General features: G+C 50.4%; 1 protein-coding gene across 3 annotated transcripts in view; it reads left to right on the forward strand.

Moving 5' to 3' along the window:
- Window positions 1–25299, forward strand: part of RBM19 (RNA binding motif protein 19) — a 120631-nt gene that overhangs the window by 36838 nt on the left and 58494 nt on the right. For all 3 annotated transcript variants that reach the window (XM_061384917.1, XM_061384918.1, XM_061384919.1), the window contains one exon: window positions 5–121. In XM_061384917.1, the coding sequence (XP_061240901.1) occupies window positions 5–121 (117 nt within the window). The remainder of the gene's footprint in view (window positions 1–4; window positions 122–25299) is intronic.

Here is a 25299-nt window from a genome sequence, read left to right on the forward strand (position 1 = left end):
CCAGGCCAGCCCTGACATCGGCCCGGAAGAAACAAGCGCCCAGAAAGCAGACAACCTCCAAGATCCTGGTGCGGAACATCCCCTTCCAGGCTGACAGCCGCGAGATCCGAGAGCTCTTCAGGTGAGAGGCAAGGCTGTGCTGGGTGGGAGCCGGCTGGGCCTTCGGGTCGTTGATGGTGAGCTGAAGGCCATCACAGTGGCCTCTCAAAGGTCATGTTCTCGCCACCAATGATGTGTCTCCCTTAATCTCAAACACTGCTGTCTCAGAGCACTGGGCAGAAAGGTGTGCAAATGGGATGATCAGTTTTTCTCTATCCACACTGGGGACCTACAGGAGGGGCAGGAACCAGGCAGACTGAAGCCCAGCTCCTCCCTCGATGGGCCCGAAATCCTGCCACCCAAGTCACCCTTTGGTTTAAGCAGGCAGTCCGCTGCCGTCTCTGCACATGTGAATCACCTGGTGACTTTGATAAACACACCTTTGCTCAGACTCCGTCCCCAGAAAGTTACATTCCTTCCCTTGGGGGTGGAACCCAGACATTGGTCTTGGGATCAGAGTGCCCCAGGGGATTCCAATATCCTGCCGGGGTTGGGGACCCCTGGTCTCCATTGCTGTCTGTGGAAATCCCCTTTTGAAATGAGGGGAGATCGCGTGCCTACATTATGTAGTCCATCGCCAGCTGCTAACACAGGAATCAGAACTCAGAGGTCTCTCAGAGGCCAGGCAGGAAACAGCCTGGGAGAGCTGGCAGGTGGGGACTGACGGGCTGAAGGCCAGCGGCAATCTAGGTGTCTCAGGTGCTTCTCTTAGGTTTAGAGAAACTGGCAATCTGGATCCTTGGGGAGAATAAGTTGGCAACTAAAAACGCACTTTCTAAAAACAGCGCGTGTGGGACAAAGTCTATGCGTGGGCCAGATAGAGCCCGGGGCCACAGGTTTGCAGCCCTGTGCTGGAACATTGCACCAGTTGGTTCAGGTAAGTTAGCTACCACCTAGTACCAAGCCCTGGATGAAGTGTCTTTAGGGAAAGGGCCTAAGGGGGAAACGTTTAAAGCAAGCGCGCTCTCCAGGTGTGTGCCACGCAGCACAGCGAAGAAGCCACTAAGCTCTCAGAACCTAAGGGCAGGTGGTGTTGGCCCCAGCCTAGCAGACCATGGGAGCCTGGCTGCAAACTTGGAGTGTTCTGGGAACCTGTGCACGTGGGGGGTGGGGTGGGGGGCATTTAGGATTCTGCGTGTTAGACCTTGTTGTTGATCCCGCGTTTGTCCAGTTCTCGAACAAGGATCGGGAGAGCCAAGTCCCCGTTAGGGTTACCCATTAGCTTCTTGCCAGGTAAGCTGTGGATGGAAGATAGAAGTCCTAGATTTTGGAGACTAGAAAGGATGTATCATCGTTGTGTGAAATCTACTCTCTTTGCTCTTAGCGGTTTAAAGAATGGGAAGCCACATGAGGGATTTCCTTTACAAACTCCTGTCCTCCTTCCCACAATCTAAATCACACACTGGCGTGCCGTTCGTTAACAGACGTGGTCAGCACGGTGCCGATGCAAAGATGCTAGCCCTGTCGGTTTCTGAGTAGTAGGGTCTTAGTTATAATTTCTGGTAAGGTGGAGTCACAATGCGGGGGCTGTTTTCCATCTCCCGATATCTGGGGAGACAAGTCAAGAAGAGTGAGCTTGCCATCCCAAGAAGGTACGTACCCTGAGCCTCTCGTGGCTGCTGGTTTCAACGAGCTCCTGCTTTTTGAGGAGTCCAGTTTAAAGAACTGCCAGATCAAACCAGGATTGTACATGTGGATGGAGAATCGCATCTCGCCGAAATGACAGCTTCGCTTGGTTTTGCAGTCTGAGAATGACACTGATCCAGGGAAACAAAAGACCGAGATGGAGAAGGAAAAGCACTGTCTGGTCTCGCATTTTATGTTTGTTTTGAGAAGACAGGGAATTAGTGTCCCTCCCCGAACGTCATTACGCGTGGCATCTCTTCTTCCTGCCATTCCCGGCAGTAGTTTTCATCAGCCCCTGAAAACCCAGAGCCTTCTTGGAGCCTGGCTTTGTTGTGTGTCCCGGCCGGAGTTTGAGACCATTCCGAGCGTGGGCAGCAGGGGGCGCTGTGAGTCTTCTCAGAGAGACAAGCTGGACCAGAAAACCAGACCCAGTTTCAGACAAAGCCAGCAGCCCTCAAGGGTCAGAGGCAGGGGAATATGTCAAGGTTCAGGGGAACCAGTCCAGTCCATTTTGATGGGCAAGTTTTGTGGGGTTATCCTACCAGGCGTGACCACAGCTCACTGCGTGTTGGGCTCCACACCATGCTTTCCTGTGCTGTATCTTTTTTTTTAAGCAGCAGAGCAGCGCTGCAAAGGAGGGGTGCTGTTATCCCTTCTGTACCCAGAGGGACGCTGGAGACCTGGAGAGATGAGGTTTCCAGCCCAGGACCACACGACTGAGCTGGAAGTGGGGTGTCCTTGGTCTGACCCAGAGCCCTGGCTTGGAACTGCACCTCTCTGGGCCTTGAACCATGAACTGCACCTCCCTAATCCTTCTCTTGGGTCTTGAAGAAGTTACCATCCCCAGATCATTTTAGTAGAACTGCCATCCCGTGAGGGTGTGTCGTTTGTGCCAGGCACTGCACTAGTTGCTGGGCACAGAGCCATGTCAGGAGAGATGGGCTCCTGTTCATGAAGGACCAGGGAAGAAAGTGACTGTGACAGACAGTGACACACTCAAGGGGTGCGAGCTGGAGTGCAGGGCCGTGGGAGAGTGTAGCCTGGTTCTTGAGACCACCTGTTGAGAGGCAGCAGCTCCCCCCTGGGGGGACCCTGCCCGTGAGCTGGGGGCAGCAGCTTCTCGGCTGAGGCAGTGTTGGCCTGGGCCTTCCTGGAGACCGCCAGCCTTCCATCTGGGCTTCACTGCAGCGGACCCCAGCCTCTGAAACCCAGCCTGACGGGTGCCCAAAGACCCTGCAGATCCACGCCTCCACAGGATTGTCCTCTGGGCCAATTCAAGGCTCGCCCTTTAGAAAAGTCAGGGAGGTGGGACCTCCCTCGTGGTTCAGTGGTTAGGACTTCCCCTTCCAGTGCAGAGGGGTGTGGTTCAATCAGGGAGCTGAGATGCCACATGCCTCAAGGCCTAAAAACCAGAAGATAAACAGCAGAGGCAATATTGTAACAAGTTCAATAGAGATTTTAAAAATGGTTCACATCAAAAAAAAAAAACAAAAACTAAAAAGTAAATGGAGTAGCACTTCCCAGCTCCCTCCCTGTTGCCCCCTTTCTGGACCTCAGTTTCCCCCGGCATGAAATAGCAGTCCTCATACTGCTGGTAACGTGTGCTGTGAATTTTGATAACGATGCCACAGTAATAATCACTAGTGTCTGTCCCTATCACGAAGCAGACTTTTGGAGCCCAACCTCTGCACCAGACACTGCAGAGTGCTTGTCGTCATTGTCTCCAGAAGAGAAACCAGCTCCAGAGCCCAGAATCCTACCACTGGGTCGTCAAGACGGCTCGGGCTGGCACCCGGCTCCCTCACCACGTGGTTGCCTCAAGGGCTGTTAAAAGGATTAAGTGAGATTATGCATGTGGGGCACTTAATACAGCGCCGGGTACGGAGCGGGTAGTTAATCAGTGTTCGCTGTGGTTATTAAACAGCACAAAGCCAGTGGCTTCGGGCTGGGAACCCCGGGCAGGGCTGACTAAAGACAGAGCCTGTGTCTTTGACAGTAGTGCCGAATCCTTGGAAGTTTTCTGGAGTATGTCCATTTTAAAAAACTTGTATTTATTTTATTTTTGACTGCGCCGGGGCTTCGTTGCTGCACAGGCGTTTCTCTAATTGTGGAGAGCCAGGGGCTCTTCTCGAGTTGCGGTGCGCGGGCTCCTCGCTGTGGTGGCTTCTCTTGTGGAGCGTGAGCTCCAGGCCACATGGGCTCAGCAGCTGCGGGTTCTGGGCTCTAGCACACCGGGTCCAAGGCCACGCGGGCTCAGCAGCTGCGGGTTCTGGGCTCTAGCACGCCGGGTCCATAGTCGTGGCCCATGGGCTTCGTTGCTCTGTGGCACGTGAGTCGCTGCCGAACCAGGGATCGAACCCCTGTCTCCTGTCAAGCGGGTGTCCCCGCTGCTCTCTGGGTTGGCTCTGGGGTTGGTCTGTGGTTCACTGTGGAGGCCACAGGCCCCTGGTGCATGGATGGTTCCCAGTAAATGTGTGCTGAGCACCTGGATTTAACTGCAAAGCCTTCCTCTGTGGGATCTGATAAAGACAGGGCGTGAGACATGGAGAGGTTAAGGAGTTTGCCCAGGGTCACACAGCTCTGCAGCGGCACAGCAGGGTGGCTCTCACTCTAGACGCCCCTTCCCTCACCTCCCCTGAGGTCAGGATGTCAGGTGGCAGAAACGCAGCCACCTCGGGCAGGCTGAGCCTTCAGCCCCAGGCTGCGGATGGACGCTTTTTCATCCGAGCAGGTTTCTTCCCCTTCCTCAGAGGTGCGAACCGCCTGCCAGGGGTGTGAATGGGTGAGCTCACAACAGGTGTCTAGAGGCCTTAATTACTCGGCTTGCGTCTCCCATCCCCAGCACACCTGTTGTGCCCGCTTTGTGGATGGCGTCCATCCGTCCCCGGCCCCCTCTCCTCCTCATTTCCTTTTGCAGTGACACGGTGACCACGACCAGGACCGTGGAGGGAAGGCCAAACGCAGCTGGCCTGCCGACTTCCTCTCTCGCGCTCCCCCCCACAACCCGCGTCTCCCCTCACCCAAGGGCAGGGTCACTGCCGGTTTAACTCCTGGTGGTCCGCAGTACTTTTCCAAAAGCTTTGAGCCCTGTTATCTGCTCTCCACAGACTCCCTGGAAGACGCCTGGGGCCACTTCCCCTTCACCAGGGAGAAGCCCTGCAAAAAACAGCTCAGGTCGTTCAAGAGAGCCAGCCTGGACCAGTCCTGAAGGCGGCGGGGTCAGGGGTTGAGGGGGAGAGAAAACCCTCAGCCAGGTTCTGAAGGGGTGGGGTGAGGAGGGCACAGCTGTCCCCAGGTCCCCCCTCCACCCACCCCTGTCATCTGCCAAGTGCCACCCCCACAGAGCGACCCTGAAAAGAAGGCTCTGCATCCACTGATCAGACCTGGCCATGCTCATTCATGGTTTTGTCCACGGCTGCTCTCACCTGCAGCAGCGTCAGAGTTGGGTGGTTATGACCAAAACAAGATCCACAAGGTTATGGAATACTGACAGTCCACCCCTTCATGGGGAAAGTTTGCTGAGCCCCGGACTGAAGGAGATCGTGGGGCCTGCAAGGAGATGGGGCATGCCCTAAGGGGCTTTGTTTCTGTCTTCTAGTTTTAATTGTACACAGAAAGTAGTTTTTTCTTCCCCCTCTTATAAAAAAGACAAATGTGACAGGTAATGCTAGGGCCCCGCTGACCCCTCTGAAGACAGGATGTGAGGTCTCAGCTCAAGGAATTGCCCTGTCCATTTCTGCAAACTGCACCCAGGCCATTTTTTCCATCAGAGTATCTCTGCTCCTCCAACTTTGCTGAGTTTTTTTGTTTGTTTGTGTGCTTGCTTTGTTATAGGACCGTTTTTTTATGAGCAGTTTTTGGTTTACAGCCAAATCGAGAGGAAGGTTTAGACGTTTCCCACGTACCCCTGGCCCCGCCTATATGTACACGGCCTCCCGAACTAGCAGCGTCCCTACCAGAGTGGGGCATTTGGACTCAGTGACTGTGTGGTCTGCGGTGTTTTGTCTTTTTTGAATAACAAATGCTCCTGGGAACATTCTTGTGTATGTCAGTAGCCATGTGCGTGTTTTTCTGTAGGGTGTACCCATAGGAGTGCAGTTGCCGGGTCATGGGTGAGCATATGTCAGCTTCAGTAAACATTACTGAGATGCTTTCCAAATCAGTTCTATCAGTTTCCACTTGCAGTTGCCCACTGACCTCGCCAACACTTGGTAGTGTCTGTCTTTCTCTTTTTAGGCATATCTGGTGCGTATATAGTAGCATCATCCCCTGATTTTAACTTGTGCTTCCCTGATGGCTAAGGAAATCAAATCCCTTTTCATACTTTTATGGTTATTTGATCATGTTATTGTTCAGTCGCTAAGTCACGTCTGATTCTGTGACCCCGTGGACTGCAGCACACCAGGTTTCCCTGCCCTTCAGCATCTCCCAGAGTTTGCTCACACTCATGTCCATCAACTCGGTGACACCATCCAACCATCTCATCCTCTGCCTCCCTTTTCTCCTGCCTTGAATCTTTCCCAGCATCAGAGTCTTTTCCTGTGAGTTGGCTGTTCACTTCAGGTGGCCAAAGTATTGGAACTCCAGCTTGAATATACCCTTGTGGACTGTCTATTCAAATCTTTTGCTCATTTTTTTAAAATTGGGTTGTCTGATTTTTTTTATTATTAATTTTCTTAGTTACTTTTTACATAATTATGCACATTCTGGATTCCAGTCCTTTGGTGGATGTAGGATTGCATGCCCTTCCTCTCCCATTCTGTGGGTAGCTTAGCGGTGTCCTTGGATGAACTGAGTTTCTTAATTTTAAACATTGTCAATTTGTCATTTCTTCCCTTTCTTGGTTAGAACTTTCTGGGTCCTGTTTAAGAAATCGGTGCCTCCTCCAAGCTCATGAAGACGGTCTCCTATGTTTTCCTCTGAAATCTTTGACCCTTCGTAGTTAATGCAATCCATCTGGAATTGATTTTTGTGTATGGCGTGAGGTAGAGATCAAGGGACATTTTTCCCCCACATGGATATTCAGTCGGCCCAGCATCATTTATTGCAAAGGCCATTCTTTCCCCTGTGCTCTGCAGTATTGATTTTGTCATAAATCAGGTGACCGCGTATGTGAGGGGCTGTTTCTGGACTCTCTAATCTGTTCCACGGGTCTATTTGTCTCCCCTTTGCCAATACCCCCAGTCTTAATTACTGTGGCTTTGTAATAGCTTGCTCTGCGGTGTCTTTGTTCCTTGTGACGGCCTCGGCTGTTCTCGGCCCCCGTGCTCTTTGGGTCTGTGTGTTTTATTCCTCAGCAGCTGGAGGTTCTGAGCAGAGGGAGTGGTGGGATCTGACATATCTGTGAATGATCTTGTAAGGAGACTCGAGAGGTTTCTGTAGTCCCCTCGGCTAGAGGTGACAGTGGCCGGGACCAGGTGTCAGCCGTGGAAGTGGGGTGCCAGATGTGTATGGGGGTGCATTTTCAGAGTCCTGCTAATGGCTTTAATGAGGACTGCGATGCAAACGGGAATCAAGGATGACCCCTGAATTTAAGTCCTAAGCAACGAACTGGATGGTCCGGGGGCAGGGCAGTCCAAGGGAGGATGAGCCTCACTCCGCACACCCACCGCCTCCTCGCCCGTGATCCAGCACACATAACAGGGGCCAGAGAGCGCGGCTCAGTTGGCCTGTCCACTGGTGTGCATGTGTTTGGGGGTTCGGGGCCGCCCGTTAGCTGCGTGATGTCAGCTGCAGCAGTGGCATCGCTGTGTCAATGTCCCTCACCGGCATGCTCTCTGCCGTGAGAGGGAGGGCTGTTGACAACAGTCGGGTGTTTGCACGGCCTTTACCAGCAGGCCCTACCGGGGCCTGAAGTGCCTTTGTGCTCACGATTTCATCTGTTCCTTCCCCCCGCAAGCCTGGGGAATGGCCGCTGATGAGGCAGATGGCCATGCGGCCATAAAACCCCAAGCAAGCGGCAGAGTCAGATCTGTGCTCCCAGTCATTCTCTTTCTCTGCTGCCTTTCCCGTTGCAGAGTCGGGGACAGAGACACTCCTTGTCCCATGCGCTCCTCTCATTCACTCAGTCGTGTCCGACTCTTTGCGACCCCATGGACTATAGGCCGCCAGGCTCCTCTGTCCATGGGATTTCCCAGGGAAGAATACTGGAGTGGGTTACCATTTCCTTCCCCAGGGGATCTTCCCAACCCAGAGATTAAACCCTCATCTCCTGCATTGGCAGGTGGGTTCTTTACCACTGAGCCACCAAGGAAGCCCCCATGTATCCATGTAGCTTATATCTATTAAGTCCTTATACTATGCCCATGATTTTCCATGTCCGTGATGCTTGTCAAGGCCAGTCTACAAATACTTAACATGTGCTCACTGCAAGCTGGGTACTGTGCCCATTTCATTCAAAGAGCCTGCTTCTGTCCCTGGGATCTCTACATTCTAAGGACATGATGGGCCCACCTGGGAAGGTGATTACAGTTATGAGGCATAACAACAACAACAAAAACACAAAGGTATCTTCTTTCACTGAGGGACTGTCCCAGAGACAGAATGCAGGAGTCCCTGCCTGACCTCTTTTTATTTTGAAAGAGATCCAGGGTTCTGAGTGGACTCCACAAACCAGCTGTAGAACACAGCTCAACACCCTTACATGGTCCAATCCCAGAGGTCCCACCCAGCCCAGCCTATGGGGTGACCACATCTCAGCTCCAGCTTTTAATGCAAGGGCCCCATGGTATAGAGGAGAGAGGCATGAACTAACCAGGCTGTAACTGATTAGAGGAGACCTCAGGGCAAGACTCCCAGCAGATGTTACTGTGCATCTTATTTCTGCTCAGGGGAAAACCAAGCAAATACATACACCTGTCACCATGGCTAAAAGAACAAAATAAGAGTAATACAAAAGGCCAATGAGGATGCAGAGAAACTGAATCAAACACATTGCTGTTGAGATGTAAAATGGTCCAGCTATCCTGGAAAAGTGTGTGGACAGTTTCAGACAAATGAAACAGACACTTATCACACGACTCAGCAACTGCACTCTTGAGCATCTGTACCAGAGAAATGGAAATGTGTGTTCATACAGAAACCTACATGGAAGACTCCCATGGTGGTCCAGTGCTTATGAATTCACACTTTCACTGCCAAGGGCCCGGGTTCAATCCCTGATCAGGGAACTAAAATCCCGCAAACCACACAGCACCGCCAAAAAAGAAAAAAGTTTACACACGTCTAACCACTGATGAGTGGATAAACCAAATGTAGTCTGTCTCCACACTGAAATGTTACTCTGCCATAAATAGGAATGAAGTACTGTTGGCTTCTATACCATGGGTGAACCTCAAAAACAATATGTTAAGTGAAAGAAGCCAGACACAGAAGACCCCACATTACATGATTTCATTTATATGCAAAGTCCAGAAGAGGCAAACCGAGAAAGGAAGTAAATTAACGGTGGTTTAGGGATGGGGCAGAAATTGCAGGTGATGGCTAAGGGATGTGAAAGCTGATGAAATTTTCTAAAATGGCTGCAGTGATGGTTGCACAACTCTGAACACACTAAAAGCTGTGGAATTGTACACTTTGGGCGAATTGTGTGGTATGTGAATTGCATCTCGATAAGCTGTACTCTTGCCTGGAAAATCCCATGGACAGAGGAGCCTGGTAGGCTGCAGTCCATGGGGTCGCTAAGAGTTGGGCACGACTGAGCAACTTCCCTTTCACTTTTCACTTTCATGCATTGGAGAAGGAAATGGCAACCCACTCCAGTGTTCTTGCCTGGAGAATCCCAGGGACAGAGGAGCCTAGTGGGCTGCTGTCTGTGGGGTCGCACAGACTTGGACACGACTGAAGCAACTTAGCAGCAGTATCAGCAAGCTGTTGGAAGGAAGGGAGGAAGAGGCACACACAAGTTCATACCTGTTTCATTCATAATGTCCTTCAGTGGGCACGTGGTTAAAATGCGATGCATTTGGATGGTAGAATACAAGTCAGCAATAAAAAGGAACAAACCAAGATACCGTGGTGTCCCAGTGGTTAAGAATCTGCCTGCCAAGGCAGGGGACATGAGTTCAACCCTTGGTCCGGGAGGATTCCACATGCCTCTGGGCAACTGCGCCCAAGCTCTAGAGCCCATGCTCCGCACCAAGGGAAGCCACCACAGTGAGAAGCCCGCGCACCGCGACTCGAGAGTAGCCCCCAGTCCCCACAGCTAGAGGAAGCCTGTGCACAGCAACGGAGACCCAGTGCTGCCAGCGCCCCCAAGTTCATTAGTTAGTGAATTCTTTTTATAAAGAACAGATCGGGTTTCCCTGATAACTCAGTGGTAAAGAATCTGCCTAATTAGCAGATTAGAATCTGCTAATACAGGAGACACAGGTTTGATCCCTAGTCCGGGAAGATTGCATGTGCCGTGGAGCAACTAAGCCCTTGGCCACAGCTGCTGGAGCCCACGAGCCGCAGCTTCCGAAGCCTGCGTGCCCTGGAGCTCATGTTCTGCAGCGGAAGCCGCCGCAGTGAGAAGTCCACACACCACAACTCGAGAAAAGCCCATGCAGCGTTGAAGACCCAGAGCAGCAAAAACAAATACATAGACTATCGACACAGGCAGCAATCCAGATGGATCTCTAGAGAATTACACTGAGTGGAAAAGCTTATCCCCAGAGGTTACATACTGCCTGATTCCGTTGCTCTAATGTTCTTCAAATGACTGGATGACAGAGGTGGAGAGCAGATGGCTGGTTGCCTGGGATTGGGTAGGCAAGAGGGAAGGATCCTGTGATGGGCCGGCTCTGTGTCTTGTGTGGGCAGACGAGTCTACATGTGATAAAATTGCACAGAACAGAATATTCACACACATGGATACATGCAAAACTGGTGTTTGGGAGCTTTGGGAGCGTGGAGTATTAGCCCCTGGACCACCACGGAAGTCCTTTGTGATGTGCTAAGTTGCTTCAGTCATGTCTGATTCTCTGCGACCCTGTGGACTGTAGGCCGCCAGGCTCCTCAGTCCATGAGATTCTCCAGGCAAGAAAACATGAATGGGTGGCCATGCTCTTTTCCAGGGTATCTTCCCAGCCCAAGAATCGAACCCAGGTCTCATGTATTGTAGGCAGGTTCTTTACCATCTGAGCCACCAGGTTTATGTATAAACTTGGCTATGGAAAAAGAGTAGGCTTCAGTTGTTTGCAGTGTGAGTGAACAGGTTAAGTGTTTTTGCACCCTTTTCAGAGAGCTAGGGAACCAGCAGGTAGGTTCCTTAGGCTCTTGTCCATCTGCAGATCCATCTCCAGGTCGTCAGTCCTGCAGGCTAGGTAGGGAGCCCCGAGGGGTCTGGTTGACTTGTGAGCTGGGTGATACTCCCTTCATTTCAGAGGCCTGCTTTGCAGAAAATCCACGCCAGACTCTGCTTCTGTTTGTTTTTCTAATGACCCTGTTCCCTCTCTACCAATAATACATCTACTCAGGGGCAGTCTGGAGAAGGCAATGGCACCCCACTCCAGTACTCTTGCCTGGAAAATCCCACGGATGAAGGAGCCTGGTAGGCTGCAGTCCATGGGATCTCGAAGAGTCGGGCATGACTGAGCGACTTCCCTTTCACTTTTCACTTTCATGCATTGGAGAAGAAAATGGCCACCCACTCCAGTGTTCTTAACTGGAGAATCCCAGGGACAGGGGAGCCTGGTGGGCTGCCGTCTATGGGGTCGCACAGAGTCGGACACGACTGAAGCGACTTAGCAGCAGCAGCAGCAGCAGGGGCAGTCAGAGGCTGTAAAAGTGACTGCAGCACTTGCCCACAAGAGGTACTCGGGCCACCTGAGTTCTCCTTTTCCACACCGTCCTTGTCCCCCCATCATCAGAAGTCAGCCATGAGCTTGGAAAGGAGCCAGTGTGATTTTCCAAGTGAGAACGCCCAGCCAGGGAGTCAGGAGAATTCTGGCTGAGCTCCGCCAGCACCCGCTGCATAGCCTTAGGCACTTGGTGACTTCTCAGAGGGTCTGTTTATTGAGTGACTCAGTGATGGGGTTGGGCGAGACCAGTGGAGCAGAGGGCTTCCTCCTCTCGCGAGCCAGCACAAACCCATTGGTCATGGCTGCTGGAGTTCGGTCTCAGAGGATTGTGAGGCTGCCTGGGCTCTGCAGGAAATGGCACTGTAATTGACTAGCGATGTCTGCCACGGACGTGGGCGCGGCATCTGTGATAGGCAAGCGGCTGCAGGTATCCACTGAAGAATATGGTATTTATCACCCGTCGCTGGAGCTCTTACATTTCCATCTGCTGGACTGAGTGGTAGTGCAGTTCCAAACCCCAGCCTGTGTGAAAGCCTACTTCGCTCTCCTCTCTAAAAAAATAAGAATGAGCTGAGAAGTTGAGAGGCTGTTTCTTCCTGTGGTTGTTCTCTACCTTCCTTTGCGATTCTGTAGATCTGGTCTTCCAGCGCAGCCAATGTTTCCTATCTCTCCATGCCCAGACTCATTCCAGAGTAAGGTGACGAAGCCCAGACAGTGGAATGGGGCACCCTGGGGAGAACCACGTGGTTCCGAGGTTGGGGGGCAGGAAGGAGGCTTTGTGCACTGGCTCCCGCCCGCAGCAGCCCGCCCCTACGTCCTCGCTCCGCATTTGGTGCCTTTTCAGTTACAAGGTCTCCGCGCTTTGTCTGGGTTTGCAGGAGGGCGGCAGTCGGCTCATTGTTGCCTCGGGTAATTGTGCTCTGTGTTTCCTGCACCCTGGCGCTGAATGGCAGCGGGGAGGGAGCCCCAGGAAATCTTGGGACACCTCGGAGTAAGAGCAGCTTCTGAATCCTCTCCCATCTCGGAGCTTTCCACGGAAAGGGGGTCCTGCCACACTGCATTTTAGTTAACAAATACCTCTTGGGTTTAGCAGATATTTACAAAGCATCTCTCACGAGGCAGGGACTGTGCCAGAAACCATCGTGAACTCCCGAAAGGGAAGGGACTATCTTGGTTTAGGGAGAAGTGGATCCAGGGTTCCACTCCAGTAGAACCCTCACGGCAGAGGGCAGGTCATACACATGGTTGGTCTGGTGACTCAGCTTCTCTAGGGCTCAGTGTTCCTCTCTGTGCGTGGGTGTGTGCTAAGTTGCTTCAGTCGTGTCCAACTCTTTTGTGACCCTACTGGCTGTAGCCCACCAGGCTCCTCTGTCCATGGGATTCTCCAGGGACATACTGGAGTGGTTTGCCATGCCCTCCTCCAGGGGATCTTCCTAACCCAGGGATTGAACCCAAATCTCTTGCATTGTCTCCCGCATTGCAGGCGGATTCCTTACTGCTGAGCCACCAGGGAAGTCGGTTCATCTCTGTAGAATGGCAGGATTAACTGCTATTTCCAGTTCGCCATAAGGACAAGGTCAGTGCTATTGGTGAAGCACTTGGCCCTTCTCCAATTCAGAGAATGCTGTATCTGGTACCCAGAACTCCCACAGTACACTGGGAGGGCACTGCTTATTCCCAGCCCTCCTCCTAACTAGCCACACGCTCTTAGAAGACTTACCTTGTTTTTCTGCTCCTCCCCAAGGATACTCAGAAGTGAGGGAGCTTAACAGCATGAAGGTCTCCAGAAAGGTTTTACATTCTAAAGGAGCATTTTGTAAAATCACTGGCCATAGCCGTGTTTCTCAAACTTGAGAAATATATAAACAGCCCTCCTTTTAAAAGAAAAATGTCATGGCCCTTCCCCCCAACAGCAGTGATGCAAATATTTTTATTATGATGTTACTTAACTGTGTACAAATGTAAACCCCAGCATCAACCAACAACTTAACACAGTTCTCTTAGGACCATATAACCAAACACATTTTCACATTAAATACAAACAAAATTCAAAATCAATAACATTCGGATTAACAACATTTTTTTTAGTGTGATGGATGATGTTGTTTTGTGGAAACCAAATTCAGAATGTGGGTTTTAATATTAGGAAGATGTTGCCACAGGTCCAGACCTGTAGTCAGTTTCCCTACTTTTCTGTCAGTCATACTAATGTGGAGGATGCTTGTTTGCATAGGTAAGTACGGGCAGGAGGGGAAGGATTTATTTGCCAGTGCAGCATAATCAGACCTCTCTCCTATCAGAATCTCAGCCAGTCATCAGGCGTCCCTTTTCAGGCAGCGTCACTCAGTGGTTCTATAAAGCCATCTCCATCACTTAAAAATAAAAAGTTAGCATTAAAGCGTCGCTGAAAATATCAATGAATAGGACAACCAGTTTCTTGTTGACTTGAGGACCGAGAAGTGTTTCATTGTTCCTTCCGGCTAATCATTTTCTTGTTGCAAGTTGGGGCATGTAAAGGTAAGTTCAGCACGAGACAGCATCTGTTCTTACCCAAGTGCTGTCTACCCTGGTACAGGCCTTTTGAGGTTAGCACTCTTGTACCAGGACTCTCCATAGCACTGTTATAATTCACATATGCATGCATATATTAAAAATTGCAGAGTGGGATGGGTTGGGAGATTGGGATTGACGTATATACATACATGTGAAATAGAGAACTATTGAGAACCTGCTGTACAGCACAGGGAACTCCGCTCAACACTGGATGGTGACCTGAAGGGGAAGGAAACCCAAAAAAGAGGGGATAAATGTAAACATATAGCTGGTTCACTTTGCTATACAACGGAAACGAACACAACATTGTAAAGCAACTATACCCCAATAAAAAGTAATTTAAAACAAATTACATTTTCTGAATACAAACAGAAGATTTTTTAATTATCCTACAGAAGTAGCTAATCTTGCCCATATCCCTGCCCCTACTATCGTACATTTCCCCAGGTCGAACTGAGAGGCAGCAGACCTTACAATGAGAAACTCAGTTCTATTAAGTAGGCGCTTACCATAGTACAAATTTCAGGTCTAAGGCACTTGTGGGGTCCACTTAGACCTGTAGATCTTTTTCTCTAGCGAGCCCGCTTACAGTTGAAATGCTGCTGTTTTTTATGCAGTTTGTGCAGAAGTCACTCACTTGGTCACGCAGAGTTCATTGAAGCTTTTGGAGCTCTGTAGCTTGCCCTTCCCGCTCCGAATTTGTTGGGAAAAGATGGGGGCCAAGACAATTGGAGATGTTAAAATTAAAGCAAGAGGTTGCTCAGCGCAGGGGCTGTCAGAGCTGGAGGCTTGTGCTAAATCCATCACCACCCGTTAGCTTCATAATTCAGAGCACCTCACACTGTAGTCTGTGGCACTTGCAGCACTGTGCAGTATTCAACCTGTACCACTGTCTGTGGCAACCCTGGGAGTCCATCAGGTTGCAGTTTCACTGCTGGCCCCTTCATCACCAGCTGTCAGACTTGAACAAGTCATTTAAATACCCACATCTCAGTGTCTGCATCTGTAGAATGGAGACCACAGTACACACCTGTCAGGGTTATTGAGGATTCAGTGAGGGGATAAAAGTGAAAGTGATGTGCTTCCCAAACTGTGCGCCGAGGCTCTTCAGGGTGCCTCAGTGACCTCAGAGATGCACTGTGGGTTTTTCAAGAAGAACACAGCGACATCATCAGTCATGGTGCCAACTGCAGCTTTAGTTGTTTATACCTATTAATGGTTTATGGGCTTCCCTGGTGGCTCAGACAGTTAAGAATCCACCTGCAATGTGAGAGACCTGGGTTTGATCCCTGGGTTGGGAAGATCCCCTGGAGGAGGAAATGGCAACTCACTCCAGTATTCTTGCCTGGAGAATCCCATGGACAGAGGAGCTTGGCAGGCTATAGTCCATGGGGTCAGAAAGAGTGGGACATGACTGAATGACTAAGCAAAAGGCACATTAATGGTTTAGACTGTTTAGCTATTATAACGTCCTCAGTTTGGTTCAGTTCAGTCACAGTCGTGTCCAACTCTTTGCAACCCCATGAACCGCAGCACGCCAGGCTTCCCTGTCCATCACCAATTCCTGGAGTTCGCCCAAACCATGTCCATTGAGTCAGTGATGCCATCCAGCCATCTCATCCTCTGTCGTCCCCTTCTCCTCCTGCCCTCAATCTTTCCCAGCATCAGAGTCTTTTCCAATGAGTCAGCTGTTTGCATCAGGTGGCCAAAGTATTGGGAGTTTCAGCTTCAACATCAGTCCTTCCAATGAACACCCAGGACTGATTTCCCTTAGGATGGACTGGTTGGATCTCCTTGCAGTCCAAGGGACTCTCAAGAGTCTTCTCCAACACCACAGTTCAAAAGCATCAATTCTTTGGCATTCAGCTTTCTTTATAGTCCAACTCTCACATCCATACATGACTACTGGAAAAACCATAGCCTTGACTAGACGGACCTTTGTTGACAAAGTAATGTCTCTGCTTTTGAATATGCTATCTAGGCTGGTCATAACTTTCCTTCCAAGGAGTAAATGACTTTTAATTTCATGGCTGCAGTCACCATCAGCAGTGATTTTGGAGCCCAGAAAAATAAAGGCAGCCACCATTTCCACTGTTGCCCCATCTATTTGCCATGAAGTGATGGGACCGGATGCCATGATCTTAGTTTTCTGAATGTTGACCTTTAAGCCAACTTTTTCACTCTCCTCTTTCACTTTCATCAAGAGGCTCTTTAGTTCGTCTTCATTTTCTGCCATAAGGGTGGTGTCATCTGCATATCTGGGGTTATTGATATTTCTCCCGGCAATCTTGATTCCAGCTTGTGCTTCTTCCAGCCCAGCGTTTCTCATGATGTACTCTGCATATAAGTTAAATAAGCAGGGTGACAATATACAGCCTTGACATTCTCCTTTTCCTATTTGGAACCAGTCTGTTGTTCCATGTGCAATTCTAATGGTTGCTTCCTGATCTGCATACAGGTTTCTCAAGAGGCAGGTCAGGTGGTCTGGTATTCCCATCTCTTTCAGTGCTCAGTCATATCTGACTCTTTGTGACCTTGTGGACTGTAGCCCGCCAGGCTCCTCTGTCCATGGGATTTCCCACACAAGAACACTGGAGTGGGTTGCCATTTCCTTCTCCAGGGGATCTTCCCGACCCAGGGGTCAAACCTGCATCTCCTGTGTCTTCTGCATTGCAGGCAGATTCTTCACTTGTTGAGCCATCAGGGAAGCCCAGCCTGTTACAACCAAACTATTAGGTGTGTCTTTTGACCTAGGAATGCCAGGAGAAAATTACTGAAGTGCCAAGGACAGCAGGCATGAACCAAGAATGTTTGGGAAGCTGTGGCCTACTGTTTGGTACAGTCACAGCTCGATAAAGGAGATTGTTTTATTATAATTTAACCAGAAAGGCTGTGCCGACCCCACGCTTCCATTCTCAACTCTTCATGCGTTGCACGTGTGGGATTGGTGTCCTTGATGGCTAAGCTTCCCTTCCTGCCTCCCTTCGCTCCACCTCTGCTTGCTTGTAAAAAGCATTTCAGAACATTGACTTCCCAGCTGAGATTTTTTGAAAAACCCTGGGCTGCCCGCAGTCATCTCAAAGGGGTATCATGACGCGTCTGAAACATAAAAGTCTTTAGAAGGAAATGCATTCACTCGAGTGTCCATGTGCCTCACAGGGTTCTTGGCGAAGGCCAGTACCCGAGGTCTCAACTCCAGGGTGGGGGAGAGGGAGTGGCCTTGACCGCCTGACTTGTGCAGAGGATGGCCTTGACACCCTAAGCCTTTGAATTGTACATGCTCCCCTGGTTGTGGAATCCCCCGTGCTCCCACAGCAGCTTTCCCTGCTCTGGGACAGGCAAACACAGCACCCTGCAGGGAAGGTGTGTGAACCCAGGGCCCAGCATTGTGTGTGTGTGGTTTGGTGGTGGTGGTGTTGCTGTTCAGTCATTAAGTTGTGTCCGACTCTTTGCGACCCCATGGACTGTAGCAGGCCAGGCTTCCCTGTCCTTCACTATCTCCTGGAGTTTGCTCAAACTCATGTCCGTTGAGTCAGTGATGCCATCCAACCATCTCATCCTCTGTTGCCCCGTTCTCCTCCTGCCGTCAATCTTTCCCAGCATCAGGGTCTTTTCTGATGAGTCAGCCCTTCGCATCAGGTGGCCAGAGTATTGGAGTTTCAGCTTCAGCATCAGTCCTTCCACTGAATTGGTTTGCTGTGGTTTGTTTTAATTCTCCTCCTCCTAGCCACCTCTGACCGTCTGGCAGGACTGGGGGTACACTTTAGCGTGCAGATACAGAGTTAAACTCTATGAGCATGCCAATATGTCAGTTTTGACTGGCAAAAACAACATTTTTACTTCAGCCTAAGTAATTGTTCATCCTTAATTGAATACCTTCCATGCAACCGTCAGTTCCATGCACTCATGTTTGTGATCTCCCTTTTTATTAATCTTTTTCCTTTAAAAAAAGAATTAGTTGCACAACTAAAACAGAAATGTTTTCCTCGTTGAAAGAAAGCTTGAAAGCCAGACGTTTAACCACTGCCACCCCAGAGAAATCTACATGATCCATTTGGCCACCCACCCACCCCTGCCCCCATCCCCTCTTCTAGGTCTTTTCTCGTGCTTTCTATATATATGTGAACCCTGGTGGCTCAGACAGTAAAGCGTCTGCCTGCAGTGCGAGAGACCCAGGTTTGATCCCTGGGTTGGGAAGATCCCCTGGAGAAGGAAATGGCAATCCACTCCAGTACTCTTGCCTGGAAAATCCCATGGACTGAGGAGCCTGGCAGGCTACAGTCTGTGGGGTCGCAAACAGTCGGACACAACTGAGCGACTTCACTTTCACTTTCACTTTTCAAAGACAGAATACACAATTGCATTGGTCGATTTAGACCAAAACGGTGCCGTATGTCATGTATCATGAAGAGTTTTTCCCTCCTCAAATGTATCTTGGCGATTTTTCCAACTTAGTCGCTGTAGCTCTGCCTCATTCTTCTCAATGTGCTATGTCATCGCTTTACTCTGGGAATCATGCAGCCCATTTTACAGATGAGGAAAGTGGAGTTTAGAGTGGAGACAGTCACAGAGCCAGGAGGTGGCAAAGCCACTTCTGACTCCCCAGCCCAGGCTGGATTTCCTCCCCCCGAGCAGCCTGCTCGGTCATCGTTTACAGACTGATGTATAACTCCCTCCAACCCAACGGGGCTGCTGGGCACTCCCATCATTCAGGTAAATGGAGAATTACCACTGATAGCATAGATGGCCAATTTCCAAGGAATTAGAATAGAGTCATGCTGGAACTCCGTGGAGTGTAATTGAATGTTTGATGATAGGGGCCTGCAGGACCCTGGGTCATCATTGCAGATATCAGTTGTCACTGCGCGCTGGTAGAAACCTTAGTTCACAGGGCGTCCTGGCTGCTGGCCTGAGTGACTCTCAGTGAGTGCCCGTCCCCTGTGACAGGCCTTGTCCTCCGGCCAGAAAAAGCAGGCTTAGAGAAAGAGACAGTGCTTGTCCAACATCGGAAAGCTCAGGGACGTCGGGGGTGGTGGCCCCCAGCTTGGCCTTTAACATCACCCCACCAGATGTGTCCCACCTGAGCTTCTGCAGAGCCCCGTCAGCCAGAGTTTGGACTCTGCGCTCAGCCGCCACTGGCCTTGGTCACAGCCCAGACCTTCACTCATTTGAAGGAACAGATGTGCAGTTTCTTCCTTTTTTTGGGAAAAGGAATATCTGAGAGTTGAAGGAACTTGAAAGTGCCAGCGGCTTGCCTAGGAATCTATAAAGGGACCTTGTCTTTTTCTCTCTATTTACAAGTAGATTCCTCACCCACTTGCAGAAGGAGTAAGACCTTAGTTCAGTCACTGCAGAAATGTAAGAAAACTGTCAATTGGAAGGAAATTATAGTACAGTTCCCATACTGGGGAGTCCTTCAGTAAAGGGGTACTCAAGTCTGAGCTCCGTAGTAGTCAAAGCAAAAGCGGGAAAAAGCACCAGCGCCTGCTAATTCTTAAGCTATCGTCCAGCCCTCTAAAGAGATACTGCTCCCATGGAGGACTCCCACGGGACTGGCAAGATGAATTTTTTTTTTAATTTATTTATGTTTTTGCACAAATTTACAGCCCTGTTCTGGAATAGAATACAGAGTTGACACAAAACATTAAAATGAGCACAAGACAACTTTGAATTATATTCATGGAGTCTTATCTTGTCTGACCTTTGGGATAACGTGCATCACTGAGGCGTCTTGAGAAGTCTCAAGTTTAAGTGGAGAGAAAGGGCTAGAAAGAGGGGGATGAAAGAAGGAAGATGGTGCCAGGTCAGGAGGAGGCCCAGTGCCGAGCTTGTGTTAGTGCACCAGCCCATGCTGTGAATGTGTGGTGCGTTCTGAGGGCAGCATGGTCCTGTAGAACTCTGCGACCGTGGAAATGTGTCCACTCTGGTGACCATCAGCTCCATGTGATCACTGAGCCTTGGAACACGGCCTGTGCAGCTGAGGAACTGAATCTCAGTGTTGTTTAGTTGACCTTAAATAGCAAGTGTTTTTCCTCTCAATTTGAAGCAGTCACATGTGGCAGAGGCTGCCATACCGGACAGCACAGTATGGAAACGTTCATACCTTTTGATCTGGTGATTATGTTTCTAGAGTTTTATCCTAAAGAAATGATCAGAGGTAGGGACGAACTTGCTACACAGGGATCTGCCATGAAGGATTGCTCATGGCAGTGAAAAACTGGAAACACTATTAATACCCAGCAGTGAGAGAGGGTGGGTTGAGTAAATTTTTGAATGGAATGCCAGAGAGACATCAACAGCGTTCATAAAGAACGCAGACGAGAGGGGAAATGCTTTTGTCCAGCAATTAAGTGAAAGACGCAAGAATCCAAATAGGGTACAGTGTGATCTCCAAGTAAGCATGGGGAGAAAAAGACAGGAAGGAAGTGCTCCAGAATAACAGTTGCTGTTGGTGGGTTTATTGTCACTTCTTATTTCCATCTCTGCATTACTGTGCGTTCGGCAGATTGCCTACATGAGTGTGAAGGTCGCTTTAGATTCAGAAGGAAAAGTAGTTCTTCAAAATAAGACAGAAGAAGATGGCTATCCATTGCTCTGAGTTTCAGGGGCCAGGAGGGTGGAGGATATTTCTTGAAATATTCTGGTCAAACTCAAAACCCAGTTAACTTAGAATAGATCCTCTGAGTGGCTCCTAGCTTTCTCTCTTTCCCCATCTCTGTTCCCTATTGCCCTTGAACTCCAAAGCCAACCCTTTAAAAAAAAATCTATTTGCATTTAGTAGAGCCAGGATAATATACCACTTTAGTGGTGTTTTCTTTTTTTTTTTTTTTTTTTGCTCAGCACTGTACAGAATTTCAAAACTCATATTGAAAACTCTGTTGCATCTTTCTCTGTTATTAGTAAGGCAAAGTTGTTGTTTTGGCTGCGCCGGGGCTTAGTTGTGGTATGCGGGATCTTTAGTTATGGCATGCAGAATCCTGGTTCCCCAACCAGGGGTCAAACCGGGGCCCCCTGCGTGGGGAGCTCGGAGTCTTAACCGCTGGACCACCAGGGAAAGTCCCAAGGCAGAGTTTGACTCTTTTTAAAATTCTCTCTTCTGATTAGAAAAGTCACCTCATTCCAGAGCCTTTGGAAAACCAAGCACAAGCCAAAGAAAACTGCCCCCTCCCCACCACGAGACACAGCAGCTGGCTTGGCGGGTGCCTGCCCGCGTCCTCTTTCATACGGCTCTGTAGTCAGGGCAGGTATTAATATCACCGTCTCACACATGAGGAGACAGTGGGTCAGCGGGGTTAAGTGCCTCGCCTGGGGTCTCGTGGCTGGTTAAGTGGCAGAACCAAGCCCAAGCCCGAGTTCTAATCTGCATCCTTTCCCTGGCTCTCTAGGTGAGGTTTGACGTGGCCCCCAAACAGGCTCCTCACCTATTCATGGGACGTTGAGAGCCTCTTGTCCTTCCGAGTGCGGCACTTAAAAGCTTCCTATAATGGCTCAGCTCACAGAGTAAGTTACACCGGGCTGATCCTTTCTTTATGGGAGTTTACTCTTTAAAGTAGGCACGGGTGACACAGACGGGGTTATTCAAGACGTGCATTGTCGCACACACAACGGAGTAAGCTAAATGTTTACCCGACACATGGACGGGGGAATAAAGGCTTTCTGCAGAGAAATGAGTGGGAAGAAAGAGAGTGAGTCATGTGGAAGAGGTTTTAATCCAGGCAGCATGATTGCACTTCCCTGGGACAATTATACTCTGCCTACCTTGAATTTAAATAAAGTCCCTTCAAGTCCCTTCAACGGCTTGTTCGCAAAAGCACTTTTTTTTTTAATTTCACCCCAGCCTGAGCCGTCACCTCGGCTTCTCTGAATATAGCCAAGCTCAACCCAGAATGGTTTAAAAAAAAAAACTCAGTGGATTTCTAAGGGCCTCCAGAGTGTGGCGTGTACTCTGGAATTTTCAGAGGCATTCTGTATCCTCAAGTGAATGAATGTTACGGCCTCTGCCTCCTCTCCTACCTGGAGGATCCCAGCCCTGCCTTAGATCCCAGGCGAGGGCTGGTCCCAGCCAATGAGAAGGGAGTTTCAGATCCTTTCTGAGCCCCCTCCATCCTAGGGAACACAGGGAAGTGCTGACCACACACTTTGTATTCCCTGGGGCTTATTTGTGCTTTTCTATACAAGCTGTGTTCCTGTTGGCTTCCCCAGGGGAGTAACAGCCTAAGTTTGAAGGAAAGAGTTGGCTTGATAAATAAAAACACAGCCCAGCAGATGGTGATGCGAGGGGGCGGGGGGCGGGGGTGTGAGGCATCCTGGGAAGGAGCCTCCCCCTCCCTGGCTCTCTCCCTGGGGCTTCTGACTCAGCCTTCCTGGACGGGTGGACAGAAAAGAACCCTACCACCACCGGCACATCCAGCCACATCTTGGAGTGGGCAGCATTCCCTTTGGGGAAGGATGGTGGACCCATTCTGAAATCCTGTGGGACCCCCTTTAAGGGGAATGGAATGGGGACCGTCTTCCACGTCTTGGTGGTTTGGGGTTTTTTCCTTAGCCCATCTCTCCTCCCCTCGGGCCAGCACTCATATCTCTAGCATCCCTGACCATTCCCCGCTGCACCCAGAAGCCCGCGGGGTGGTGGGGGACAGCAGCACGTCCCCGCTCACAAAGTCACTCATTTGTATCTCATTTTCGAGTTATTATCGAGCCGCCGGTCGTGAGAGTGTTTTGACAGCAGCTGTCAGCAAGGTGCAGGCAGCTGCCATCGCCTCCGATTGGCTGAAGACACCTATGGCAGCGTGCCGAATAACATCCGAGCCTGTCTCGCCCCCACCCCAGCCAGGGACCGGGGAGACCAGGGCGCCAAGGGGAGAAAAAGCAAACAGAAGAGCAGAGAAGGGAGACCACGCCGGCCACTCGAGGCCCCAAGGCAGCCAGCCTGGTTCTCAGCTCGGCAGCGTTCGGAATCCGTGGCATGTTTTCCGACTCCCGCTAGAGAAGACGGCCGTAAAAGACTCAGATTGTGTCTCGCGTTTTGTGTAATTTATTTTATTGGAGGTTTTTGGGCAGCGAGGGTGGGGAGGATGAGAGAGCATCCATCCAAACAACCATTTAGGCTTGTCAGAGTTCATTTATTGAATTAGCGAGGTTACCACTGCCGGGCTCCCAGCTGCCAGCCCGCAAAGCTGGGCTGGATGCAGCCTCGAGCCTGGAGCAGAACCAGGCGCTCCGATCAATTACGGTGGCTTTTTTTTTCCTTCCTCCCTCTGCTCGACTGAAGTGCAGAGGAATGTGTGTGTGTTTTCCCTTCTCCCCTGAAGAGTCTCCCTCTCTCTCTAATATCAGTCGTTCCACGTGTTTCTTTCCAAGCACCGTGCATCCAAGCAGGGAATAAATAATGCTTTGTATTCACTGCCTTTTACCTAAGCAGTTTAAAATTCATTCTTTTCTCTTCTTCTTTTTCTTTAAGTACTGGGGTCTGGGGCGGGGGAGAGAAAAATGTGAGTGACACCAGAGAGCAGCTGTTTCGTGATCAGGAAGCAAGCTCACTTCTGCCTTAAATCGAGGGCCCGTGGGGTAGTCGCAAAGACGCAGTGACCGCAGGAGAATGTAATCTTTATGTACCAGGTAAGGGAGCCCATGTGTCATCCTTGTTTCCTCCCCTCAAAAAATTCCCACATCGACTCAGACTTCCACGATGGGGGTCTCTTACTTTGAGTTTCTGTCGCTGCAGTCAGACTTGGGGCTGAGATGGTTTGGGCATTACAGCCGGGTACCCTCCTCCTCCCTGCAGAGTTCCCTCACCCGTTGGTACCCAGAGAACTGAAAAGGGCTACATCCTCAGGATGCCTCTGTTTATCTCTAGCACAAGTGGTCACGGGGCTTCGCTGGTGGCTTAGCGGTGAAGAGCCCACCTGCCAGTGCAGGAGATAGGGATTCGATCCCTGGGTCGGGAGGATCCCCTAGAGAAGGAAATGGCAACCCGCTCCAGTATTCTTGCCTGGAGAATCCTATGGACAGAGGAGCCTGGCGGGCTGCAGTCCATGGGGTCGCAAAAGAGTCTGACATGACTGAGCAACTAAACTGAACAACGGCATCAGCAGCGAGCGCTCACCAGGGGCGTTTGTGCCCACGGGGGGATGCTCGGCAGCATCTGCAGTCGTGTTTGGTTGTCACAGTGTGCAAGGTGCTAGCGGCCTCAAGTGTAGGCCAGGCATCCTTCGGGGCACAGGACGGCCCCCCCACAACAACAGAGTATCCTGCATAAGACATGGGTGGTGCCCTGGTGGAGAAACCCTGGCCTGTAGGGAGAGGGACCTTATTTGCAGAGGAAACAGCAGAGGAGCTATGAGTGTACCAGTGTTTTTAAATAGGGCTGCTGTCGGCATGGGATGAGGGGCGTCTGAGGGGTATTTCATCTGTAAAGCTGCCACTTAATCAGTGCCACTGATGTCCCCGCCTTCATTGTGACAACCAAAAGCAGCCCCCTTCTGGGTGAGGGCTGCCTCTTTCCTTAAGAATCCCTGCTTTGGGGGCTTCCCTGGTAGCTCGGTGGTAAAGAATCTGCCTGCCAATGCAAAAGACGAGAATTTGATCCCTGGTCCAGGAAGATCCCACATGCCTCAGAGCAGTTAAGCCTACGCGCCACAACTTCTGAGCCAGTGCTCTAGAGCCCAGGAGCCGCAACCCCTGAAGCCCACGTGCTCTAGAGCCTGTGTTCCGCAACCAGAGAAGCCACCACAGTGAGACGCCTTTGTACCACAGCTGGACAGTGTGCCCCGCTCACTGCAACCAGAAAAAGCCTGAGCGATCACGGAAGACCCAGAGCAGCCAAAAATAAAACTAAAAAAACACCTGCTTTAGTTTTGTTTTTAGTCATGACTGTGTGCCCAGTGCCAACCTAAAGTCTTAGGTATCCTTTTTTTTAAATAAATGTTTCATTTTCTTGGCTGCACCACACTGCATGTGGGATCTTAGTTCCCCTGACTAGGGATCAAGCCCGAGACCACTGCACTGGAAGCGAGGAGTCTTAACCACTGGACCGCCAGAGAAGTCCCTTTGCACATCCCTTTTTATATTTAGTCTTTACCGCAGTCCCAGGAGGTCGATGTTCTACCTCCATTGTAAAGATAAGAAAAAAATGGAGACTAGAGAGGTGACAGCCCTTACCTGCAGCCAAGAAGCAGGGAAGACAGGGTTAAAACCCAGACCTGTCAGAGGCCAAAGTCTCAGTCACTCTGCTCTCCGA

The sequence above is a fragment of the Bos javanicus genome, chromosome 17, assembly GCF_032452875.1.
Source record: "Bos javanicus breed banteng chromosome 17, ARS-OSU_banteng_1.0, whole genome shotgun sequence".
In the NCBI taxonomy this organism is placed as follows: Eukaryota; Metazoa; Chordata; class Mammalia; order Artiodactyla; family Bovidae; genus Bos; species Bos javanicus.